The sequence below is a fragment of the Polistes canadensis genome, unplaced genomic scaffold, assembly GCF_001313835.1.
Source record: "Polistes canadensis isolate GaletaPanama2010 unplaced genomic scaffold, ASM131383v1 scaffold_438, whole genome shotgun sequence".
Taxonomy (NCBI): domain Eukaryota; kingdom Metazoa; phylum Arthropoda; class Insecta; order Hymenoptera; family Vespidae; genus Polistes; species Polistes canadensis.
Window position 1 is genome coordinate 54,706 of NW_014569985.1, and position 20,095 is coordinate 74,800.

Below are 20,095 nucleotides of genomic sequence, written 5' to 3' on the forward strand. Positions count from 1 at the left end.
AAAAAAACAAACAAACAAAAGGTATGTATATTATTTTCTTATAAATTGATTAATCGTTTCGTCTATTAATTATTTGGTTTAATCAAAACTCGGAAAAATGAACGTTAAGTAAAAAGACGTAGTAGAAATATTTGTTAAACTGATCGATGTTCTTTATATGCATTGTAAACTTGAATGCACAAACTATGAATATTTATTGGAGGTTGTGTGTTATATGCATGTTAAATAATGAATTCTCTTATTCCTTGCTTTTAGGAGAATATCGCGGAGGCGGTACAACCGGAAACACCGATAGCATGGACGATCCTTCCTCTAAAGAAGAAATGTCCGAAATGTACGTTATCATTATTTATCATACTAAATGAAAAGAAACTTACAAAGTATTATAATTTATTTTTCTATCTATTTTAAATATCAAAAAAAGAGAAATCAATTTTTCCTAAATTATAACAGAATTTTTATGATTGAATTTATATTAATATTTTATTATAAGTCTTGAATTTTGTTGCTTTATCGCTTACGAATATTTAGGGTGCAGCAAAATATTTCAAGTAAGCCAAAGACATCGAACATAAATAGGTCTGAGAGTTACAAGGAACGGATCCATCATAAGGTAAGAGAATAAAGAAATCAAATCCTAATGGGGATTGTGAATTATATAAGAAACTTCGCAATACATTAATTGTCTTTATTCATTGCAGCGACAGTTACGAGAAAAGCGAAAGACCAGTGATCCGAATCTCTCCAAAACAAAGTAAATCGTTTTTATTATGTAAAATATATTTCTTGAATTAAGTAAACTGCCAATTATGTTCAGAATATCTAATTAACGAGATAGTTAACAATAGACTTACAAAGCAAATGTTTTTACAACAACAACAAAAATTATCCTGACAAACATTTAATTAATTAATTGTCTATACGTTGCCTGTACAATTAACAACAGGACACGTTTTAGTGACTGCGATCCTTCCGGAACATTTCCTGGAAATTCGGCTGGTAGTTCATCCAACAGCAGTTTATCAACTAGAAGTTTGGACAGTCCAAGTACGAGTCTAGAACAAGTACATCCAGCAACTTCCTCGGCTAATGCATCGACCTCGTGGGACAGCGACGTCGATGTCGAACCAGATCCTTCTGATTGGAGTCAAGGTGTAACGGAAGAAGTACTCGCGCGTCTTGGTAATTTGGAAAAAAAGAGGCAAGAAGTTATCAACGGTACGTAGTTTGATTCTTTCATCGAAAATTAGTTTCAATTGTATATTTGAAACAAAAAAAAGAATAATGGTAAACGTTGTTCATCAACGATTTTAATTTCTTTTGTTGACGACAGAACTGTTTCATACGGAACGATCTCACGTACGTGCTCTGAAGGTACTATCCCATGTCTTCCATAAACCGTTACTAGACTCGCAAGTACTACCTTTGGATCAGATCCAATTGCTCTTCTCGAATTTGGACGAAATGGTAGCAATTCATTCACGTTTCAACCAAGCGATGAAGAGGAAGAAAAAAGAAAACGCTTGCGTGGGTGACGTAGGTGATCTTTTATTGGAGATGTTCGATGGAGAAGACGGTGAGACGTTTGAACGTGCTGCCTCGACGTACTGCGCGAAACAACAGGTAGCTTTGGACGCGTTGAGAGATCGTCGTCGCAAGGATCTCAAATTAAATTCATTTTTGAACGAGATCGAATCAAATCCTCTTTGTAGGAGATTGCAATTGAAGGATCACATATTGACTGGTATGTTGAGATTAACCAAATATCCTTTGCTCTTTGAAAATCTCGCGAAATATACACCGGAAAAGAACGAAAAGGAGAAGGCKGCTGTGTTGCGTAGTCTCGAACGCAGTAGAGAAATCTTAAGTCGCGTCAATCAGGCTGTAAAGGAAGCTGAAGACTACCAACGTCTCGTAGAAATTCAACGAACCATCGACAGATCCGCTTTCGATAAATTCGATCACCCAACAGTTCAAGAGTTCAAGAATCTCGATATAACCAAACGCAAACTCATTTACGAGGGTCCACTGCAATGGCGTAGAACGGAACAGAATAGAGCAAAACCGGTCGATTTGCACGTTGTTTTATTCGACGACACGATATTTTTATTACATCGTCAAGATGAAAAATATCTTCTTAAATTCATCAACACTAGCCAAGCAAATTCTGTACTAAGCCCAATCGTAAAAGTATCCACGGTACTGGTCAGGCATAATGCTGTTGACAAAAACTCTTTGTATTTGGTCAATACCTCACAAAATGGAGCACAAATTTATGACTTAGTGGCTGCTTCTCCATCGGAACGTAAGTTGTGGTGCAAACATATTTCGGAAGCTGCCGAGGCCTATAAAGCTCGTGATAAACAAGACAGAAGACCAACTCCTCCTACAACACTGCCAGAAGAGACGGTTTCGTCAACTGTCCCAGAGGATACACCTTCTGTCTTAGCTAGTCGTGTCGTAGAAGAAAAAACATATCCTAAGACAGAACAAGAACATGAACCAGAACATGAGCACGAGCCTATAATAGAATACGAACACGAATCAGAACTGGAACAGCAGAATCACGAAACTGAAGTGGAACATGAATGTGAACATGAACAAGTTAATAAACATGACATTGAACCAGTGCATGAACACGAGTTGGAGCCAGAAACGGAGGTACATTTGCAAAATTTGCCAGAATCGGACAGAGAACTTGAAAATGATACCGAAAGCGTACGCGAACATGTTCATGAACGAGAAATCGAAGAAAAAGAAGAGTTGGATGCTGCTAAACAAAGAAACGAGCAACAAAACCTATTGTATTTGGGAGATGGCATAGGTGGGGATAGCAGTATTGATGATTCTTTTGTTTTGCTTTAATTATAGCTTTACATTTTTATACATGATAAAAAAGAGAAAAGAATGAATAGAAAAATTAACTAGCGATCCAGGGTAGCGAGCGCTTTTCGCGTCTGTCGCGAATTTATTTTTGCGCTTAACGCAACCCTTAATTGCTTCGACTAAAAAGCTTATTATTTAATTATCCTGGTTTTTCTTTAAATATCTACACTTATATGGAAGAAATGAAAGATAAACGGAAAAGAACAGCTTACGGGTATAAAAAAAAAAAAACTGTATATAATTCACAACCGCGTAGCAATCGTGATCAAATACGGGATAATATTATACCGTATTATACGTATAATATATATATATATTTACGTATATATGTATATATCGTGACTTGTAAATTAACGCCCATGTATATAAACACATACATAAATTCATATATCCATCCATACATAAGAGGAAAAACGTTAAAGCGAGTTCACCCTTCAGAACATAAGTTTTATGATTATTAGTTAATTATCGCATTTTGTTATATTTTCCTTGCACTCTGATTTAATCTTATTATTTCAATATTAAAAAATTTACGGCGCTGATTTACAATTTTGATTTACAATAAAAAGAAAAAAAAATTAAGAGTAACTTTTTTTTTACAAAATAAATAAAATTTTGTTTTATTCTCATTCAATACTTGAAAGTTCTTCGTTTGTTTATTCCATTACTTAATTTATTTTGTGTTATAATTAATAACGAAAAACTAATTTTATTTTAAATGCTTGTATATATGGTTTTAATGAATTATTTTAGTATATACAATATACAAATACTTTTAAGCAGAAAAAAATGATCATGAAAAGTATATATAAAATAATAAGAAAGAAAAATAAAAATCCCCTACAGAAAAGCTTTAACTAAAGAGTTTGAATTGAATAGGTAAAGTATATGAATGAGTTAAAGTAATTTGATTTAAATATGAATGAATGTTGCAACTTCCAAGTTGAAAAAAAAGAGTTGAATTTTGTTTTGTTAATTATGATACTTTACGCCTGTCTATATTTAATTGATTCATGCAATAGAAAATAAAATTTTTCGGATTATATACAAGTTTCGGTTATTATTAGAAAATTTCATTGACAAAAAAATGAAAGAAAATTAATTAAAGAGTTTTTTTTTTTTTTTTTAAATGGAAGGTAACGAACGAGCAATAAATTATTTTGAATATTTTACTATCCAAAATTACTTGCATTAACCAAATTTCCGGCTTCCTAAATTCACATACGTTTTTTGTTTTGTATCTTTTTCTTTTACATTTTAGTTTATTCATTTGTAAAAAAAGAAAAATGTGTTGCTAATACTAGTATCAATGAGAATAATTGCAGATAATTAATTAGCATTGTGCATTTTTTAATAACAATTAAATGATGCTGACAAAGAATGTATGAAATAATAAACAGAAATAATTGAAAAGTTTTATTAAAAAAAGTAATAGGACTTAACTATGACTACGTGATCGATTTATCAATTGTTGCACATCGTCATCAATATTAAATTATATTTAAAAAAAAAAAAGACAGGATTGGGAAATAATAAAATAAGCTCTCTATTTGTAGAATTGAATTAATGAATCAAATGTTCGTTCATTATATCTAGATAATGAAAACCCTCCAATCATCTATAAATAAAAGATTTATGTAAATTTATAAAAAAAAAAGAAAAATAATATTTTTAGATGATATTATATTACTATAATAATTATTATTGCTATTATTATTATTTATTTATTTCTTCTCGTCGTGGACCTGAGCTAATTCATTGCTAAATTAAAAAAAAATTTAAATAGCGCATTGTTGCGGCCGATGTTCTGAGTTGATTAATGCTCTCATTATTATTATTATTATTATTATTATTATTATTATTATTATTATTACTATTATTATTATTATTATTATTATTATTATTATTATTATTATTATTATTATTATTGCTATTATAATTATTATTTCGTTGTATTAAGATTTACTTATTAAATTGTACATTTTTGTAATTATTTTTATTACATTGTCGTGTAAAACTGGATGGAAAATTGACGATATATAATTTTAATAGCAACTTTTGAAATCGAATATATATGTACTTACTTGTAAATACAACGAGAGTTTATAATCCGCAGGTTAGTGGTTCATGTTCGTTGCATAATATTACTTAGGAAATAAACCTGACGAAAAAAAAAAAGAAACGAAATTTACTGTATATTATTAAAAAAAAAAAAAACAAAGAACATAAGACGAAAATATAATTACTTCATAGAAATAAATAAACTTTTTACTCTGATAAAGGAACGCTTAAAAGTTATGCGTAAACTTCTTAGAATTTATTTGAACAGCATTTTCGTGAATAAATAATTAGTATGTGTGTGTATATATTTATATATATACACCTCTAACATTTATAAAATTATATAAATATTCTTTAGTTATGAATGCACAACAACAATAACTTAAGAAAAAATAAAATAGAATAAAAAAAATAAAGCAAAAGATAAATAGAGGGTAAAATCATAGGAGAAGATATTTTCGCAGCCCTCTCGTTGAGACGAGAAGAGACATGCGTGAAATCGACAGGGGTGGGTGGTAGTGTTAACAAGGGATAAAGGTAACCAGAGGAAAACTTTTTTTTAAATCGAATTCAAAAATGCTCCTCGACATCTATTTTTAAAATTTACAGATGTGGGCATATGTGTCTTATAGACCGAAAACTATTTTTTTCTTTTCTTCTTCTTCTTTTTTTTTTATACAGAGAAACAGAAACCACCCCCGTCGAATTTTCTTTTCCCTAGTTGTCTCTGCATTTTTCGCAAACATTTTCGATTTGCCACGACGTTATTTTTTTTTTTTAAAATCTCTATTTTTCTTTCTATCCCTCTTTGTCCCCCTTATATTTTTCTTTTTTTTCTCTTTTTGTTTCTTTCTGTTTATTTATTTCTCTCTCTCTCTCTCTCTCTCTCTCTCTCTTTTTATACTATTTTTCTTGTCTATTTCTCTTTCTCTATTACTTTTGATCTCTCTCTTTCTCTCTCTCTCTCTCTCACTCTGTAATTTTCTCTCCTCGTCTGATTCGATGGCATACCCAAGAGAGACTCGTCGTTTTGCTTTGACGCGTTAATCTGTGGTCCTATACTTAGACGATCGTATAACCCACGCTGTGCCTTTACGGACGGGAAAGCTGTTCGTTCGACTTTGCTGATAAGCTTCTTCCATATGAGATTGGATATTTGGAGAAACGCCAGGCTCTCTTTCTTGCGACGCCCAAAAGAGAAACACGTTTGAAATAAATAAATAAAGAGAGAAAGAGAGAAAGAATATGTATATATATCACAGATATATGTATATCACGTATATATTTATATATACTGCGACTATGTATTCAATTAGTAGAACCAAAAAATTGATAGATCTCTCCTAAGATCGATTTTATTTTGGCAATGATTGACTAAAAACTCTTACGTATATAACCAAAACACGTGTTTTTAGAAATGCATACTTATTGTTAGAACTCTGTTAGGTGCTTAAGAGACTAACTTGACGTCGAGAACAAATCGATCAGAATCATCCTCCCGCGAAATCAGAGAAATTTCAATCCAACGGGCTTTACATTTTCTTAGAGGTTGATAAAATTAGAACGACGCATGCGTCTACTAAATGCACAGATTTATTTCCTTCTATACATTTTGAAATTTCATATGCAGAGAGAGAGTGAGAAAGAGAGACACGTTAACTTGTTTCTCATATACGTATATTTAGTATGTATATGTATTTATATTGATTCTGACTATGTTACATTTCATCACCTATTGCCCATGGTATTGGGTTGCTAGACAAATTTCTATCATTTTATTGACAAATATTTAAGTTTTTTATTGAATAAAAGAATATTTAATAAAAATGTACATATATACATGAAAGTGAGTGTTACTTTTAAATAATTAGTTTTGAAAACAACACGCGTCAAGTTAATATTTATTTTTACTATAAAAACTTTTGTGTCAAAGAATTTGCGTGAGGAGTGTAGTAATATGAATAATTCTCTCTCTCTCTCTCTCTCCTCTTCTGCATAACTATTTTTAATATCAAAGGTTAATTGCAAGCTTTCTTTTTCTCGATAGATGTTAAATAATGAATTATCTCATTCGTGCTTTTAGGAGAACATCACGGAGACGGTGGTACAACCGGAAACACGGCCGATAATACGGACGATCCTTCCTCTAAAGAAGAAATGTCCGAAATGTATGTTTTTATAATTATCTTTACTAAAAAAATAAAAGAAATTGGCAGAGAGAAGACGTGAATTTCCTGACGGCACTTTTATGAACAAGATTTCTACGAAAAAACGATCGATGTTTATCTCCTGATAGATATCTTTGAACGTATCAAACGTTGATTTCTTTTTAAACATATGCTTCTCTGTAAATCTCTTTTCATTCATTTCTAAACGACGCAATCGTTCACATATTCTCGTTTCATCTTCATTCCTAGAGAACCACATTCTTCTTCTTCTTCTTTTTTTACTTCAACATTTTTTTCTTTTCTTTTTATCTAATTTTGTCAACGTCACACCATTACACATTAACTACTAAGAAGAAAATACTCCTTTATGTTTAATATAGATATTATTAATTAATTGTTAAATTTATATATTTTATTTATTTTGTATTACTTAGGATCCACCATAAGTTTTCCAGTAAGCCAAAGACATCAAACATAAATAGGTCTGAGAGTTACAAGGAACGGATACATCATAAGGTGAGAGACAAATTTTTACTTGGGATATTTATACCCAATACTACAAGTTTTTAGTATTTTATATTTAAATAAACACAACAGCAGGAGTATTTGTATCGTAAATAGAAAAAAGAATACATTGCTAATAAGAACAATTGGAATGCAAAAATAGTAATGCAAAAATAGTAATGCAAAAATAGTAATGCAAAAATAGTAATACAAAATTGAAACTGCTTATTAATTTCTTGCATATATTTTGTTACAGCGACAATTACGAGAAAAACGGAAGACAAGCGATCCTAATCTCTCCAAAACAAAGTAAGTTACCACTTGATTCGATTATTTTTTGTTTCTTTTCTAATTAACTTGAACAACCAAAAAAAGTCATAAAATTATCAGGCATAAAATTAGAAGGAAAAAAAATTACGAGTGGGTGAGGAATAAGTTGATCGAATGAAGTAATGCGTGTAACGCGTGCATTATTAGATTCCATTCCTAATTCGATTAGGTACTTCAGAAGGAATTTCTCATTTTAATCCTAATTCTACGAATGAGAGAAAACACCACGATTAGTTAGTTTTTCCTTTTCCACGAATTCAATGATAGGATTACTCACAACGTCATTTTTAAAGAAAAAGAACTTTATGATGATGATGATTTCGATGAAGAAAAAGAAGAAGAAAAGCGTTTGCAAACTGACACGTGGGACTGACAAATTATTTCTCAAAGTACATCGACCATTCTGTCAAACTGTCATCGGTGTTAGTTTATTACAAAATTGTACAATTGCCAGAAGAACCTACTACGACTATCGGCACTATTTTAAACAAACCTTGAAACCCTCAGGAAGAGAGTAAAAAAAGAGAAAGATGCTAAATTTGTGTGTGTGGTTTTCTTTTTTTATTATACATATATAAAGTCAACTATATGAAAAAACTGACAAAATAAATCTTTGATGAGACTTGATTATTTGAAAATTATTCTAATGCATTGTATCGAAATGAAAAATATAATTGGAAAAGCAATTATATTCATTAAAAATTCACTTAACTTAATTCAATTAAAATACGAATTCTATTCTTTTTCTTTCTCTTTCTCTTTCTCTTTCTCTTTCTCTTTATATGACTGAACAAACGAAAAATTTTGATGTATAACGCGAATCAATTCCAATTCCCATAAAAGATAATATTTCACATTTGTTTATTCCATGAATTCGAATTAAAATGAAGACTTCAATTATCCAAGAAGGGTTGCCGAATATGCAAATAATCCTACGCGTAATCCAAAAACACGTTATATAAATGTACATGAGTAAAAACTATCACAAATTAAACAATTATGGATTTTAATTGTAAAATATATGTCTGGTGGAATCATTTGCAACAATAACAAGTTAATCTTTGAACAACATTCGTTGTTGTATCGTATATGAGAAAAATTATGTAGTTCTAACGTGCAACGACCGTCGAGTAGCTCGTTTCTAACATCTTCGATGCATCATCGTCATATGCCATCTTCCTTGTCTTTATAAATTTCATCTTCCCCCTTCTTACCCCTTGTAAACGTTACTCGTGAAACGATTAACGTGAATTTTTGGCAAAATTCCCTTTCCATCTCTTACCCCCGCCCCCACCCCGCCTTCTTTCATCATTTTCTCTTTTACTCCCACTCTCTTTCTCTCTCTCTCTCTCTCTCTCTCTCTCTCTCTCTCACAATTTTTATTTTCTCTCTTTTCTTTTCCTTCTTTCTCTCTCTCATAATTTTCTTTTCTTTTGTTCTCTCTTTTTGAATTGTTTTTTCTGTTTCTGTTTCTGTCTGCTCTGCTGCTGTATAATCGGAGCGCATTTCAAAGTACACGTGAAAAGTACGCAGACTCGAAAAACGATTCTTCTCCCTGCTTACCTCTCCACTCTTTCTCCTCTCTAGGTTCCTCATTTTCTAAAGGTGTGCATGAAGAGGAGCTAGAGGAAGCCTTCAGTCTGACGTTTAACGTTCAATTCTACGGATGGCAGTTGCGTCGCTTCGACGGTACGAAACGCCCACGCACGCGACTACGAACCCTACACACATATACACAATTTCTCTTTCTCTTTCTCTCTTTGACCCACCCGAAAGGCGGATCAATTTCAATTACGTCGATTCTCCGTCTAAGCTTCGATATTATCCGCTTCATGTTATTTTATTTTATTTTATTTTATTTTATTTTGTTCACTTGTGTTATTTTTATCCTTGTTTTCTATTTCAAATCTCGATCCATGTGTTATTCATTTGTACCTCTTTATTTTCTAACAAATGTTACGTGATCGTCAGATATAAAGAGTTTAGAGAATAATTACAGTTAAAAAATAAAATGGATCGTGCAAGTGTAATTATCTCGGAAGATATTTCATCGATAAATGATCTATAATATTGTAGATCACCACTGGTCGCCGGTGATCTTAAGTTCGGAAATCAAAGAGATTGGATATATAAGTGTGAAAAAGTAGCTGAAAATCTAAATCAAAGGAATTCTTCGTAAATCGTTTGACGTCGTCGTCGTTGGTGGTGGTGGTGGTAGTTGTGGTTGTGTGCTTGTTGTTGGTTTTCGTTGTAGTTCATTTTTCAATGCTAAACACAAATCGAGGAAGAACGCAAAATCTTTCTACGTCGATTCGAGTTAGTTGCGATCGGTGATGTCATCGGAAAGGAAAAATTTCGAGATCGATTGATGAAAGTGTGAACCGCGTTAAAAGTACTTCAATAAATTAACAAATCCGAAATAAAAAAACAATACTAAAATTGAAAAATCTCAATCGAACAAAATAAAAAAAACGTCTGGAGTCTCAAAATTAAATTCTAAAATAAATAAAAACAAATTTCGAACTACGATGATATTATAATGTTTAAAAACCGCGTACCTCGTAGATTTTAAATCAAATCGAATTGATTTTTCGATCGATTTAAGAACCGATTATAATAAAAATAAATAACTGAAAATATTCGCACAATAAATTAAAAATTGAACGAGCTCATCTTGTTGAGCAAAAAAAGAACGAAAGAAGTGACCGTGAATAAAGGTTTAACGACCTGTTTTTTTTTTCTTCTTTCCATCATCCATCGATCACATAGAAGGAAAGGTGTATATATATGCAATATAACGGAAAAAAGGGGTTGTTAAAAGTTAGTCATTTCGAAATATTCGCACAGAACCCGCGTTGGGGATTATCGACCTCGAGGTTGCGCTGTGCCTTTCGTCTTTGATCCATTCGAGCGTAAAACTGGATGCCTTTGACTGCTCTCCGCAAACAAATAAGCATCAAGATGCGTCCTCCTCTCCTCGTGTACAATCAGGGAACGACACCATTACCGTCGCCAACACCGACGATGACGACGAGTTTCCTTCTTCTTCTTCCTTTTTTTTCTTTTACGATAAAAAATCAACGCACAACGGAACAGTAAAAAAAAAAAGGATCGATAAATCAGTTTTTTTGTGCATTAACATTTTACAAATATAAATCATTCATTATTAATCATAATATATTATAGAAATACGCTGTATTATTGTTTTGCTTATGAAACATTAAAAATAGCATGAAAACTCTAAGGATTTTCAGGATGGGAGAGGGAAAGATAGATTGACGATAAAATACGTTAAAATATACTGTTTGGCGAATCGATGAATTCGCTCGCAAATCTTGTAAAATGTTAAGTAAAGAGAAGGTGAAGATGAAAGATTGAAAAGGATCGACGTATAGAGTCACGTGCTGCTGTGGTCTTATTTCGATCATCGTGTTGATCAAAGGAAAAGAAACGAGGGTGGCAAAAGATACAGAAAAGATACGCGCGCGTGCATGTGTATATATATATGTATGAGTTAGAGAAGTCAATTTTATCTTAAAGAAAAAAAATCACGAGGAGTGATCGGTATTTTCAAACGTGTATTCCTGTCGAATATTAAATTGAACCGATTTCGGTATCCCGTAGAGACGAATAACACTGCTGTCACGAACTTAAAAAGAACATTTTTCGGTCGAATTAAAGAGAAATGAAGAAATATGTGCCGCTGATTATGACAGTGGATTAATAATAATAATCAAAAAATAATATACATTTATTTTTTATTGATTTATTTCGATTAATATAAATATAATAGAAATATTAAATAAATTGTAAAATAGAATTTGTCTATTTTTTCGCTTTTAATTTATCATCAGTACTATGAAATAAATCATAAAGTGAATTGGTTAGATTTTTGTGACTTATATTCGCTGTTATAATTACCGACAATATAAAGTAGAAACGATCGAAGAACATGAACGAAACGACACGGTGATATAAATTGTTTGATGGAATTAAAATAAAGTAAACAAAATGTTCATTTAACGTGTTAGATTCTCTACCAAGTCAACCTCGTGTACTAGAGCCAATCTAAACGAATAAGGTACCTTAGAAGCAATTAATCTTCTTTACGATGTGCAACTTTCTTGCCGGGCCAACCACGATTAAATCGTAACTTCGACGCGTATCCTTTCTACATACATATATTTTCTTACACTCATACTTACATTTGAACATACGTGCGTATATACCTATACGCATATATATATATATATATATATATATATATATATATATGTATATGTATATATAGAAACATACGTATATACGTTTAAACTTATATACGTATAAGCCGTACTTACGTACAATACAAACATATATGAATATTATACATAGGTATATAGATACATGGAATCGTGAACTCTAATACATACACACAGCATATATACAGAATTCATAGTATATTCATACGAGTCATGCACACAGACCATACAGGAACACACACACATGTAAAAATAAAATAAATAGATTAATATATTTATACGTTCATACAAACATACTAACATAGTTCATAAATATATAAATACGAATCGTGCAAATGATATATATTCAAATATAAGGTAAAAATATACTTATTCGCATACATACATACGTTAATCATGGAATAGGGAATACAAAATAGTTTTTCCCGGTGTCGTCACGTAAGCTCTTAACGAGGCTTACCTTCTTCTTTGTCGTCTTCTTCACGGATTCAAGCTAGAAATCCTAGTAAAATACAACGTCCAAGTTGTAGTGCTTCTCTCTGGTTTGATGTTATCTCAAAATTGTTTGATCGATCACTAATATGTTCGTGTTCTTATATTGTACATGCGCGAATAATATAATATTAAATAAGTATCTAATATTGTATTCAAAAATTTTAATGATTACAGTATATTGTTTATTTAAATATAAAATATAGAAAATTTCAAAATTACTTATTGGACAGCCTAATAATATTGTTTATTGTATTGAATAGTATTTTATACATTTTTATACGTATTATCAATTTTAAAAAATTGCTTATATTTTAATTACAATTTTATTTGTTGCAGACAATAATCTAATTTTAGCATATATGTTAATACTCTTTCTGCTATTTTAAAATAATAGGGTAGGATAATCTCGTTTTATAATGATCTTTTTATTTTCGGAAATTAGTCAATCGATATTTTCATTCATATCGCATCATTCTCATTTTATCTTCCAAGCCCTATTTCTTTTTCTAACTTTTTCTCCCTCCTCCCGCCGATCGGCATTTAATGTAAACTCGCAAGCTTTTATAAGGATGATGATGTAGTTCGTATATCTGGTTTAAAAAAGATCGATAAGCGAGAACGATGAAGCAAAAAAAAAAAGGAAAAAGGAAAGGGAGAGAAAGAAGAAGAGGAAAGTGACCTCGTTTTATCAAGCCTCCTCCTCCTCCTCCTCCTCGTACGCAGCGAGCACTTCGCAAAAGGATAGCAAGAGGAGTTTAATAGACGTCTTAGGCTTTATTTTCGAAACGCAATCGATACTCTCGAATCAATACGTAAACGGTATAGTGCGTAGTCTTCACGCAGCCTCCCACTTTTCCTTTTCTTATCATTACTTCAGAACCTATCAAGAAATAACATACGAATGCAACCCCAATATAACTATAATTCATGATTTTATATACACATCTTTTTTAACCTTTTTCTTTTCTTAAAACAAAAGTAATAATAAGTTAATAAATTTTGTATATTTTAATATGTATATTCAATATTTTATTTTATGTCATACAAAATATTTCAAATTAAAAGTATTTAATTAGTAACAATATATTATATTATCTCTATCTCTATCTTTTTTATATGTAAATATAAATTACACATAAAAGACAGAATGCATAATTTTATATTTAACATAGATAGTATTAATTTTAAAAGATCGATCGTAAATGTATATATACAATTTTTCTTTTGTCATAAAATATATATATATATATTTATATTCACGCGCGCATTATATAGTGGATTTTAAATTTGTAAGAGACAAAAAAAAGTAAATAAAAATAGTTATATAGGGGAATGAGATAGATGGTAATGGGGTGAAGGGTTGGATTGGATGAGGGTGGAATGGAAGAACGAATACGCATCAACGAAGAAATATTCTCGGTCTAATGCCTTAGTTGAATAGATGATCGGAAGCATTCATGCCTTACGAATAGATCACGAGTAGTATATCCTACCTGCACACGTTGTTACATTACCAGCGACATACACATTCTTTTGTATGCACAAGAACGCGCGCTTATATGGCCACCGTGGTGACGGTTCTATATCAAGAGGGTTGATTAAAGTGATGAAGGAGCGGCTTCGATAAGGTTCACCTCGATCGACGCCGATTAAACTCCCAAGCTTGTACCTCCTACATTTCTATGTACATAGCTATACATATACATATACTTACACATATACGTACACGTGCGCGCGTACATGCATATGTAAGTAAGTAAGTAAGGTTATTATGTACTTTTGAAAGAAATACGTCTTGCTGCGCAATACTTACAAAAAAAAAATTTTCTTTATAAATCACTTTAATAAAAATATTAGTATTATTCAGGTTTTGGGATAATAAGTAAAATGTGGATGCATTGAATTTTTAATATTGTATATCATAGTAATGATATAATATTGAAAAGAAAATTTTCAATATTATATTATTACTATGATTAATTATCATTACTATGATTATTACAATTTTTTTATTGAGATAATTTTAATTATGCATGCAATGGTATATTGTTGACAGTTTTTTTTATATATTAATATATAATATCTGAAATTTTTATTTGAAAAAAAAATATTAGTATTTATATTTATATAAATATTAAATATTGCCAATTCCAACAGAAATACACATATTACTTATTGGCCAATTTAATATGTTATATATATATTATTTATTATTTTAGTATTTTATTGAAAATAGTAATTCGATATAAAAAGTATTTATTTATCTATTTCTTGTAAAGAATCTAGATCTATTAGGAAAGTAATAGAAATTGTATTTTCGTTGAAATTTGCAAAAGAATATTTATAAAAAAAAAACGATGCTTTTAAAAATGAATGAAAAATATTACAAAAAAAATTATTGCAACTCTATCATTTCTCTTGGTCTTTCTCAATTTTAATTTTTTTAATTCGCCATTTTCGTAATTAATACTAATACGAGGAAAAAAAAACGATCAATCCGTATGACGTACTATTGCAATTCAAAGTTCAAACGAATTTTTTTTCTCTCCTTTTTTTCTTTCTTTTTTCTTTCTCTCATATTCGTTCTATATAAATACATAGTTAGTCTATGTAGCCTCTTTCAATTTGTAAGATCGTAACAAATTTGTCCCTTCTAATCATACAACGTAACAAGATCACACATGACACATAATATCTAGAACGTCGAACGAAAATGTCAGTGCATCGCTATCTACCTACCCATCCGACTTTTAACATCGAAGGAATAAGGTTCAACCTTTAAGAGTGATACAAATCACGTCACATTTGTTGATTGTCGTTGATCTTGGACGAAGCGACCCGTTAAACTTATGAAAGTTTACACGTCTTATATTCCTATCAAGAAATAATATTTTTCGAAAAGATTATTAGGAGAATAAAAGATAACAAATTTTTGTTCATCCTAATTATATCCTCATTTACCTCACAAACTATCAATATGATTACTCATTCGTATTATAGATTTATTATTAAAGATTATATTATCAAAATTATTATACTATAACAATATTTTCCAACTCAGACATTTATTTTTTATTTTCCTAATAAATAAAAATGAAATTTTTTATTCTTTGAAAAAAATAAAGAACACGAAGTACGCGAAGGAATCAGGATCAGTACTATGTATCCCCGTTTGAAGGGATGAGATAATGCGAACAGTGAGAAAGTAGTGATAGTAATTATCGAATCGAAACCCGTTCGTTCGATGTCGACGTGTGTAGTTGTGATGCACTTGTCACGTGGGTGCCTCTTTTATTCCATTGTGGAAACCCTTGGAGAGTAAGAAGAAGACATAAGAAAAATGAGACAACATGGCTCACGACGTACTCGTCCTCGACATCGTTCTCGTGACAACGAGACGAACTTGACCAGTCCGTTATCTCACGCGGATCCTTCTCCCCTTTTTGATCGATCAAACGACATTACTAAAAGGTGTCCAAGCGTGGACGAGAGTGTCGTCGTCGAAGGTCTACATAGAGACCTTGGAATAGAGGAGGCCCTTCCTGTTAATGACCGACGTACGAGATCCGAAAGGTAGCTCTGTACCTGATTAATCCAAATATCGATCGATAATATTTTATTCAGTATAATCTCATTTAAAGATGCTATTCATTAATTATGTAAAAAGTTATGTTGTTATTAAAGAGGGATTAAAATGAATGACAAATCTTTTTGATATTTCTATCTGATGATATTCATCGTGTCAATATGATCATCACATCAAATATACTCTTAACGAGTATATGATTTCATTGAAGTTATAGGTATTTGCTGAAATTTTCATGTCATTTCGTAGAATGAAATTAATCTTTGACGTTAACGTTTATCATTTCCGAGTAAAGAACGTGGGTAGTTACCATTAAGTCATAGTCCCATGTGAATGTTCTTTGAATAGGGCTTTAGAAAACACCTCGTTACATTAGAAATATTTATTCAAAGACATCCGATATATAGGATAATTGCCTACGGTTAAAGACAGCTGTTTCGTTAACGACTGACTGACTACAGGGTTTATTTCAGTGACTGCGATCCTTCCGGTACCTTTCCTGGAAATTCGGCTGGTAGCTCGTCCAACAGCAGTTTATCGACTAGAAGTTTGGACAGTCCAAGTACGAGCCTGGAACAAGTACATCCAGCAACTTCCTCGGCTAATGCATCGACCTCGTGGGATAGCGACGTCGATGTCGAGCCAGATCCTTTTGATTGGAGTCAAGGTGTCACGGAAGAAGTACTCGCATATCTTACTAATTCGGAGAAAAAGAGGCAAGAAGTTATCAACGGTACGTAGATTGATTCTTTCATCGATAATTAGTTTCAATTGTATATTTGAAACAAAAAACAATAATGGTAAACGTTGTGTTCATCAACGATTTGATTTCTTTTGTTGACGACAGAATTGTTTCACACGGAACGATCCCACGTACGTGCTCTGAAGGTTCTGTCCCATGTCTTCCATAGACCGTTACTAGAATCGCAACTACTACCTTTGGACCAGGTCCAATTACTTTTCTCGAATTTGGACGAAATGGTAGCAATTCATTCACGTTTCAACCAAGCAATGAAGAGGAAGAAAAAAGAAAACGCTTGCGTGGGTGACGTAGGTGATCTTTTATTGGAGATGTTCGATGGAGAAGACGGTGAGACGTTTGAACGTGCTGCCTCGACGTACTGCGCGAAACAACAGGTAGCTTTGGACGCGTTGAGAGATCGTCGTCGCAAGGATCTCAAATTAAATTCATTTTTGAACGAGATCGAATCAAATCCTCTTTGTAGGAGATTGCAATTGAAGGATCACATATTGACTGGTATGTTGAGATTAACCAAATATCCTTTGCTCTTTGAAAATCTCGCGAAATATACACCGGAAAAGAACGAAAAGGAGAAGGCKGCTGTGTTGCGTAGTCTCGAACGCAGTAGAGAAATCTTAAGTCGCGTCAATCAGGCTGTAAAGGAAGCTGAAGACTACCAACGTCTCGTAGAAATTCAACGAACCATCGACAGATCCGCTTTCGATAAATTCGATCACCCAACAGTTCAAGAGTTCAAGAATCTCGATATAACCAAACGCAAACTCATTTACGAGGGTCCACTGCAATGGCGTAGAACGGAACAGAATAGAGCAAAACCGGTCGATTTGCATGTCGTTTTACTCGACGACACCATATTTTTCTTGCACCGTCAAGATGAAAAGTACCTGTTAAAATTTATTAATACCAGTCAAGCAAATTCCGTATTAAGTCCCATTGTGAAGGTATCAACAGTACTTGTCAGGCACAATGCCGTAGATAAAAATTCTTTGTATTTGGTCAATACTTCGCAGAATGGAGCTCAAATTTATGACTTAGTGGCTGCTTCTCCATCCGAACGTAAGTTATGGTGCAAGCACATTTCAGATACGGCTGAAGCGTATAAGACTCGTGATAGACAAGGTAGAAGACCTACTCCACATACTACACTGCCAGAAGAATCTGTATCCGGAATGGAAGATATGTCTTTGACCCTGCCTAGTCATATCGTCGAAGGGAAAACAGATCATGATGTAGAACAAGAACGCGATCTAGAACATGAACACGAACGTGAAACAGAAGTAGATACTGAGTTGGAACGAGAACATGAACAAAAATTAGAATCTGAGCAAGAACATGAACAAGAGCAAAAAAATAATGCTGATAACTTAGAAAACAATGAAAAGGAGGAAGAGGGTGATGTATCAGATACACCACCAAAAGCCGAGCCTTCGACGAGCGAATCATCACAACAACATCAATCACAACAATCTGAGTCACCAACAACAAGAGGTAAAATTTGATGATATTAATCACGTTCATAATTTAATTATTCGCAACTCTATCCTATATAAGAATAATAATCAACATCTTTGAAGTAGCCATGATTTGACTTTTTCCCCTTATGTCCTTGTATTTATAGCAAGCTTTAGTAGTTGTACTATCCATTACTGCAAAATAATAAGATTATTAATTATTTCTAATCAATTAATATATAACTTTAAATAATCAGGTATCGGGGAACCACTGCGTATGGTTATCACAGAAATCTCACTTATTGATCCTCTTGAAGTACACGTGGAAGTACCATCTGTGCATGTTGCAGAACCAGTTCTTACAACAATAGGTATTCTTCTTACATTTCAGATTATTCTCTCTCTCTCTCTCTCTCTCTCTCTCTCTTCCCCCCTCTCCCCCCCCCATAACTCAGTATGCTTTTCGTTTCTATTCATTTAAATATTTGTATCAACATATTAAATTGTTATTTATCACATTTCCAGAATGTCCAAGACGTGTAGGAAATTTACGTAGATAAGAATTAAAAGCGGAAGAATTGGCAAGAGGACCTGGGCAGCTTAATGGTGATTAAAGCAGTCGCCCGACAAGTGAAACAATTTTCTCGGCTTTTGAAACTCGGTCCAGCCATCCGACCCATTTTTTTCGCCTGAAGTTTTCTTCATAAGTGAGATTCGCCCGCAACTAAACAACACTGTTTCACTGTGTGCGAATTCTGTGGAGAATTGTGTTCCCAACTAATTATGACACTTTAAGCATGGCAGCTGACAGGAGTTGCAGTATAAATAATATAAATAATATGTGTGTTCTTTCTTGAGCCCACGACATCGCTATAAAAAAAATAAAATAAAATAAAGTAATAAAACAAACTAATGAGGGCCACACATTTAAGCTGGTCAAAATTTGAAAAGAGAATTGTATGTGGATAAAGAATAATTAGATGCGGAAAAATTAGCAAAAGAAATGTTGGATAATTGTAATAATAATGGTCAGAAGAAAAGTCAACCCTGCAAAATCAAAAGAACAAGAAAGAAATCCGAGATTTCAATTTTCAATTCTGACAACCCAAAAACCCATTTTTCTATCAACATTGTAAAACATTGACGTGTTTTTGAGAAAAGTAATGAATGATACTTTACCAAAATTAGAGATATGTGTTTTTAAGAGAAGCAAACAAATATTGCAGAATTGTAATTGATATTTACCCAATTGTTAAGAATGGAATGAATATTAGAGAGAGCCAAATATTTATGCTCTTACAAACGTTACAATCATTGCTTCGCAGAGAAATCGAAACATAATAATAATAATTATTATCTTTCTATATCGTTTACACTTTTAACAATTCGTTTATTATAGTAAAATAATAAAAGCTATTTATTCGTTTGGATGTCACATAGTTTTGAAGAGTAAACTTCTTTTTTTTTTTGTTACAAATTAAAACTTTTTATTTACTTTTATTTTCTTTCAAAATGTTTTGATCATTTCTCAATAATTTTTCTAATTATTGCTCTTCACAGCTTTTCACATCTTTTTTATTTTTTACATACATATCTGTATATTATTTTTG

General features: G+C 32.0%; 1 protein-coding gene across 5 annotated transcripts in view; it reads left to right on the forward strand.

Moving 5' to 3' along the window:
* Positions 1-19,355, forward strand: part of LOC106792462 — a 58,669-nt gene extending 39,314 nt beyond the window's left edge. For 3 of the 5 annotated variants that reach the window (XM_014758889.1, XM_014758892.1, XM_014758893.1), the window contains 12 exons: positions 256-334; positions 532-613; positions 702-754; positions 947-1,218; positions 1,334-2,824; positions 7,031-7,115; positions 7,550-7,631; positions 7,876-7,928; positions 16,733-17,004; positions 17,119-18,522; positions 18,743-18,856; positions 19,011-19,355. In XM_014758889.1, coding sequence (XP_014614375.1) covers positions 256-334; positions 532-613; positions 702-754; positions 947-1,218; positions 1,334-2,824; positions 7,031-7,115; positions 7,550-7,631; positions 7,876-7,928; positions 16,733-17,004; positions 17,119-18,522; positions 18,743-18,856; positions 19,011-19,045 — 4,022 coding nt within the window. In that variant the 3' untranslated portion in view covers positions 19,046-19,355. The remainder of the gene's footprint in view (positions 1-255; positions 335-531; positions 614-701; positions 755-946; positions 1,219-1,333; positions 2,825-7,030; positions 7,116-7,549; positions 7,632-7,875; positions 7,929-16,732; positions 17,005-17,118; positions 18,523-18,742; positions 18,857-19,010) is intronic. The other 2 variants (XM_014758890.1, XM_014758891.1) reach the window with 2 other exon arrangements.
* The last annotated feature ends 740 nt before the right edge of the window (positions 19,356-20,095 follow it).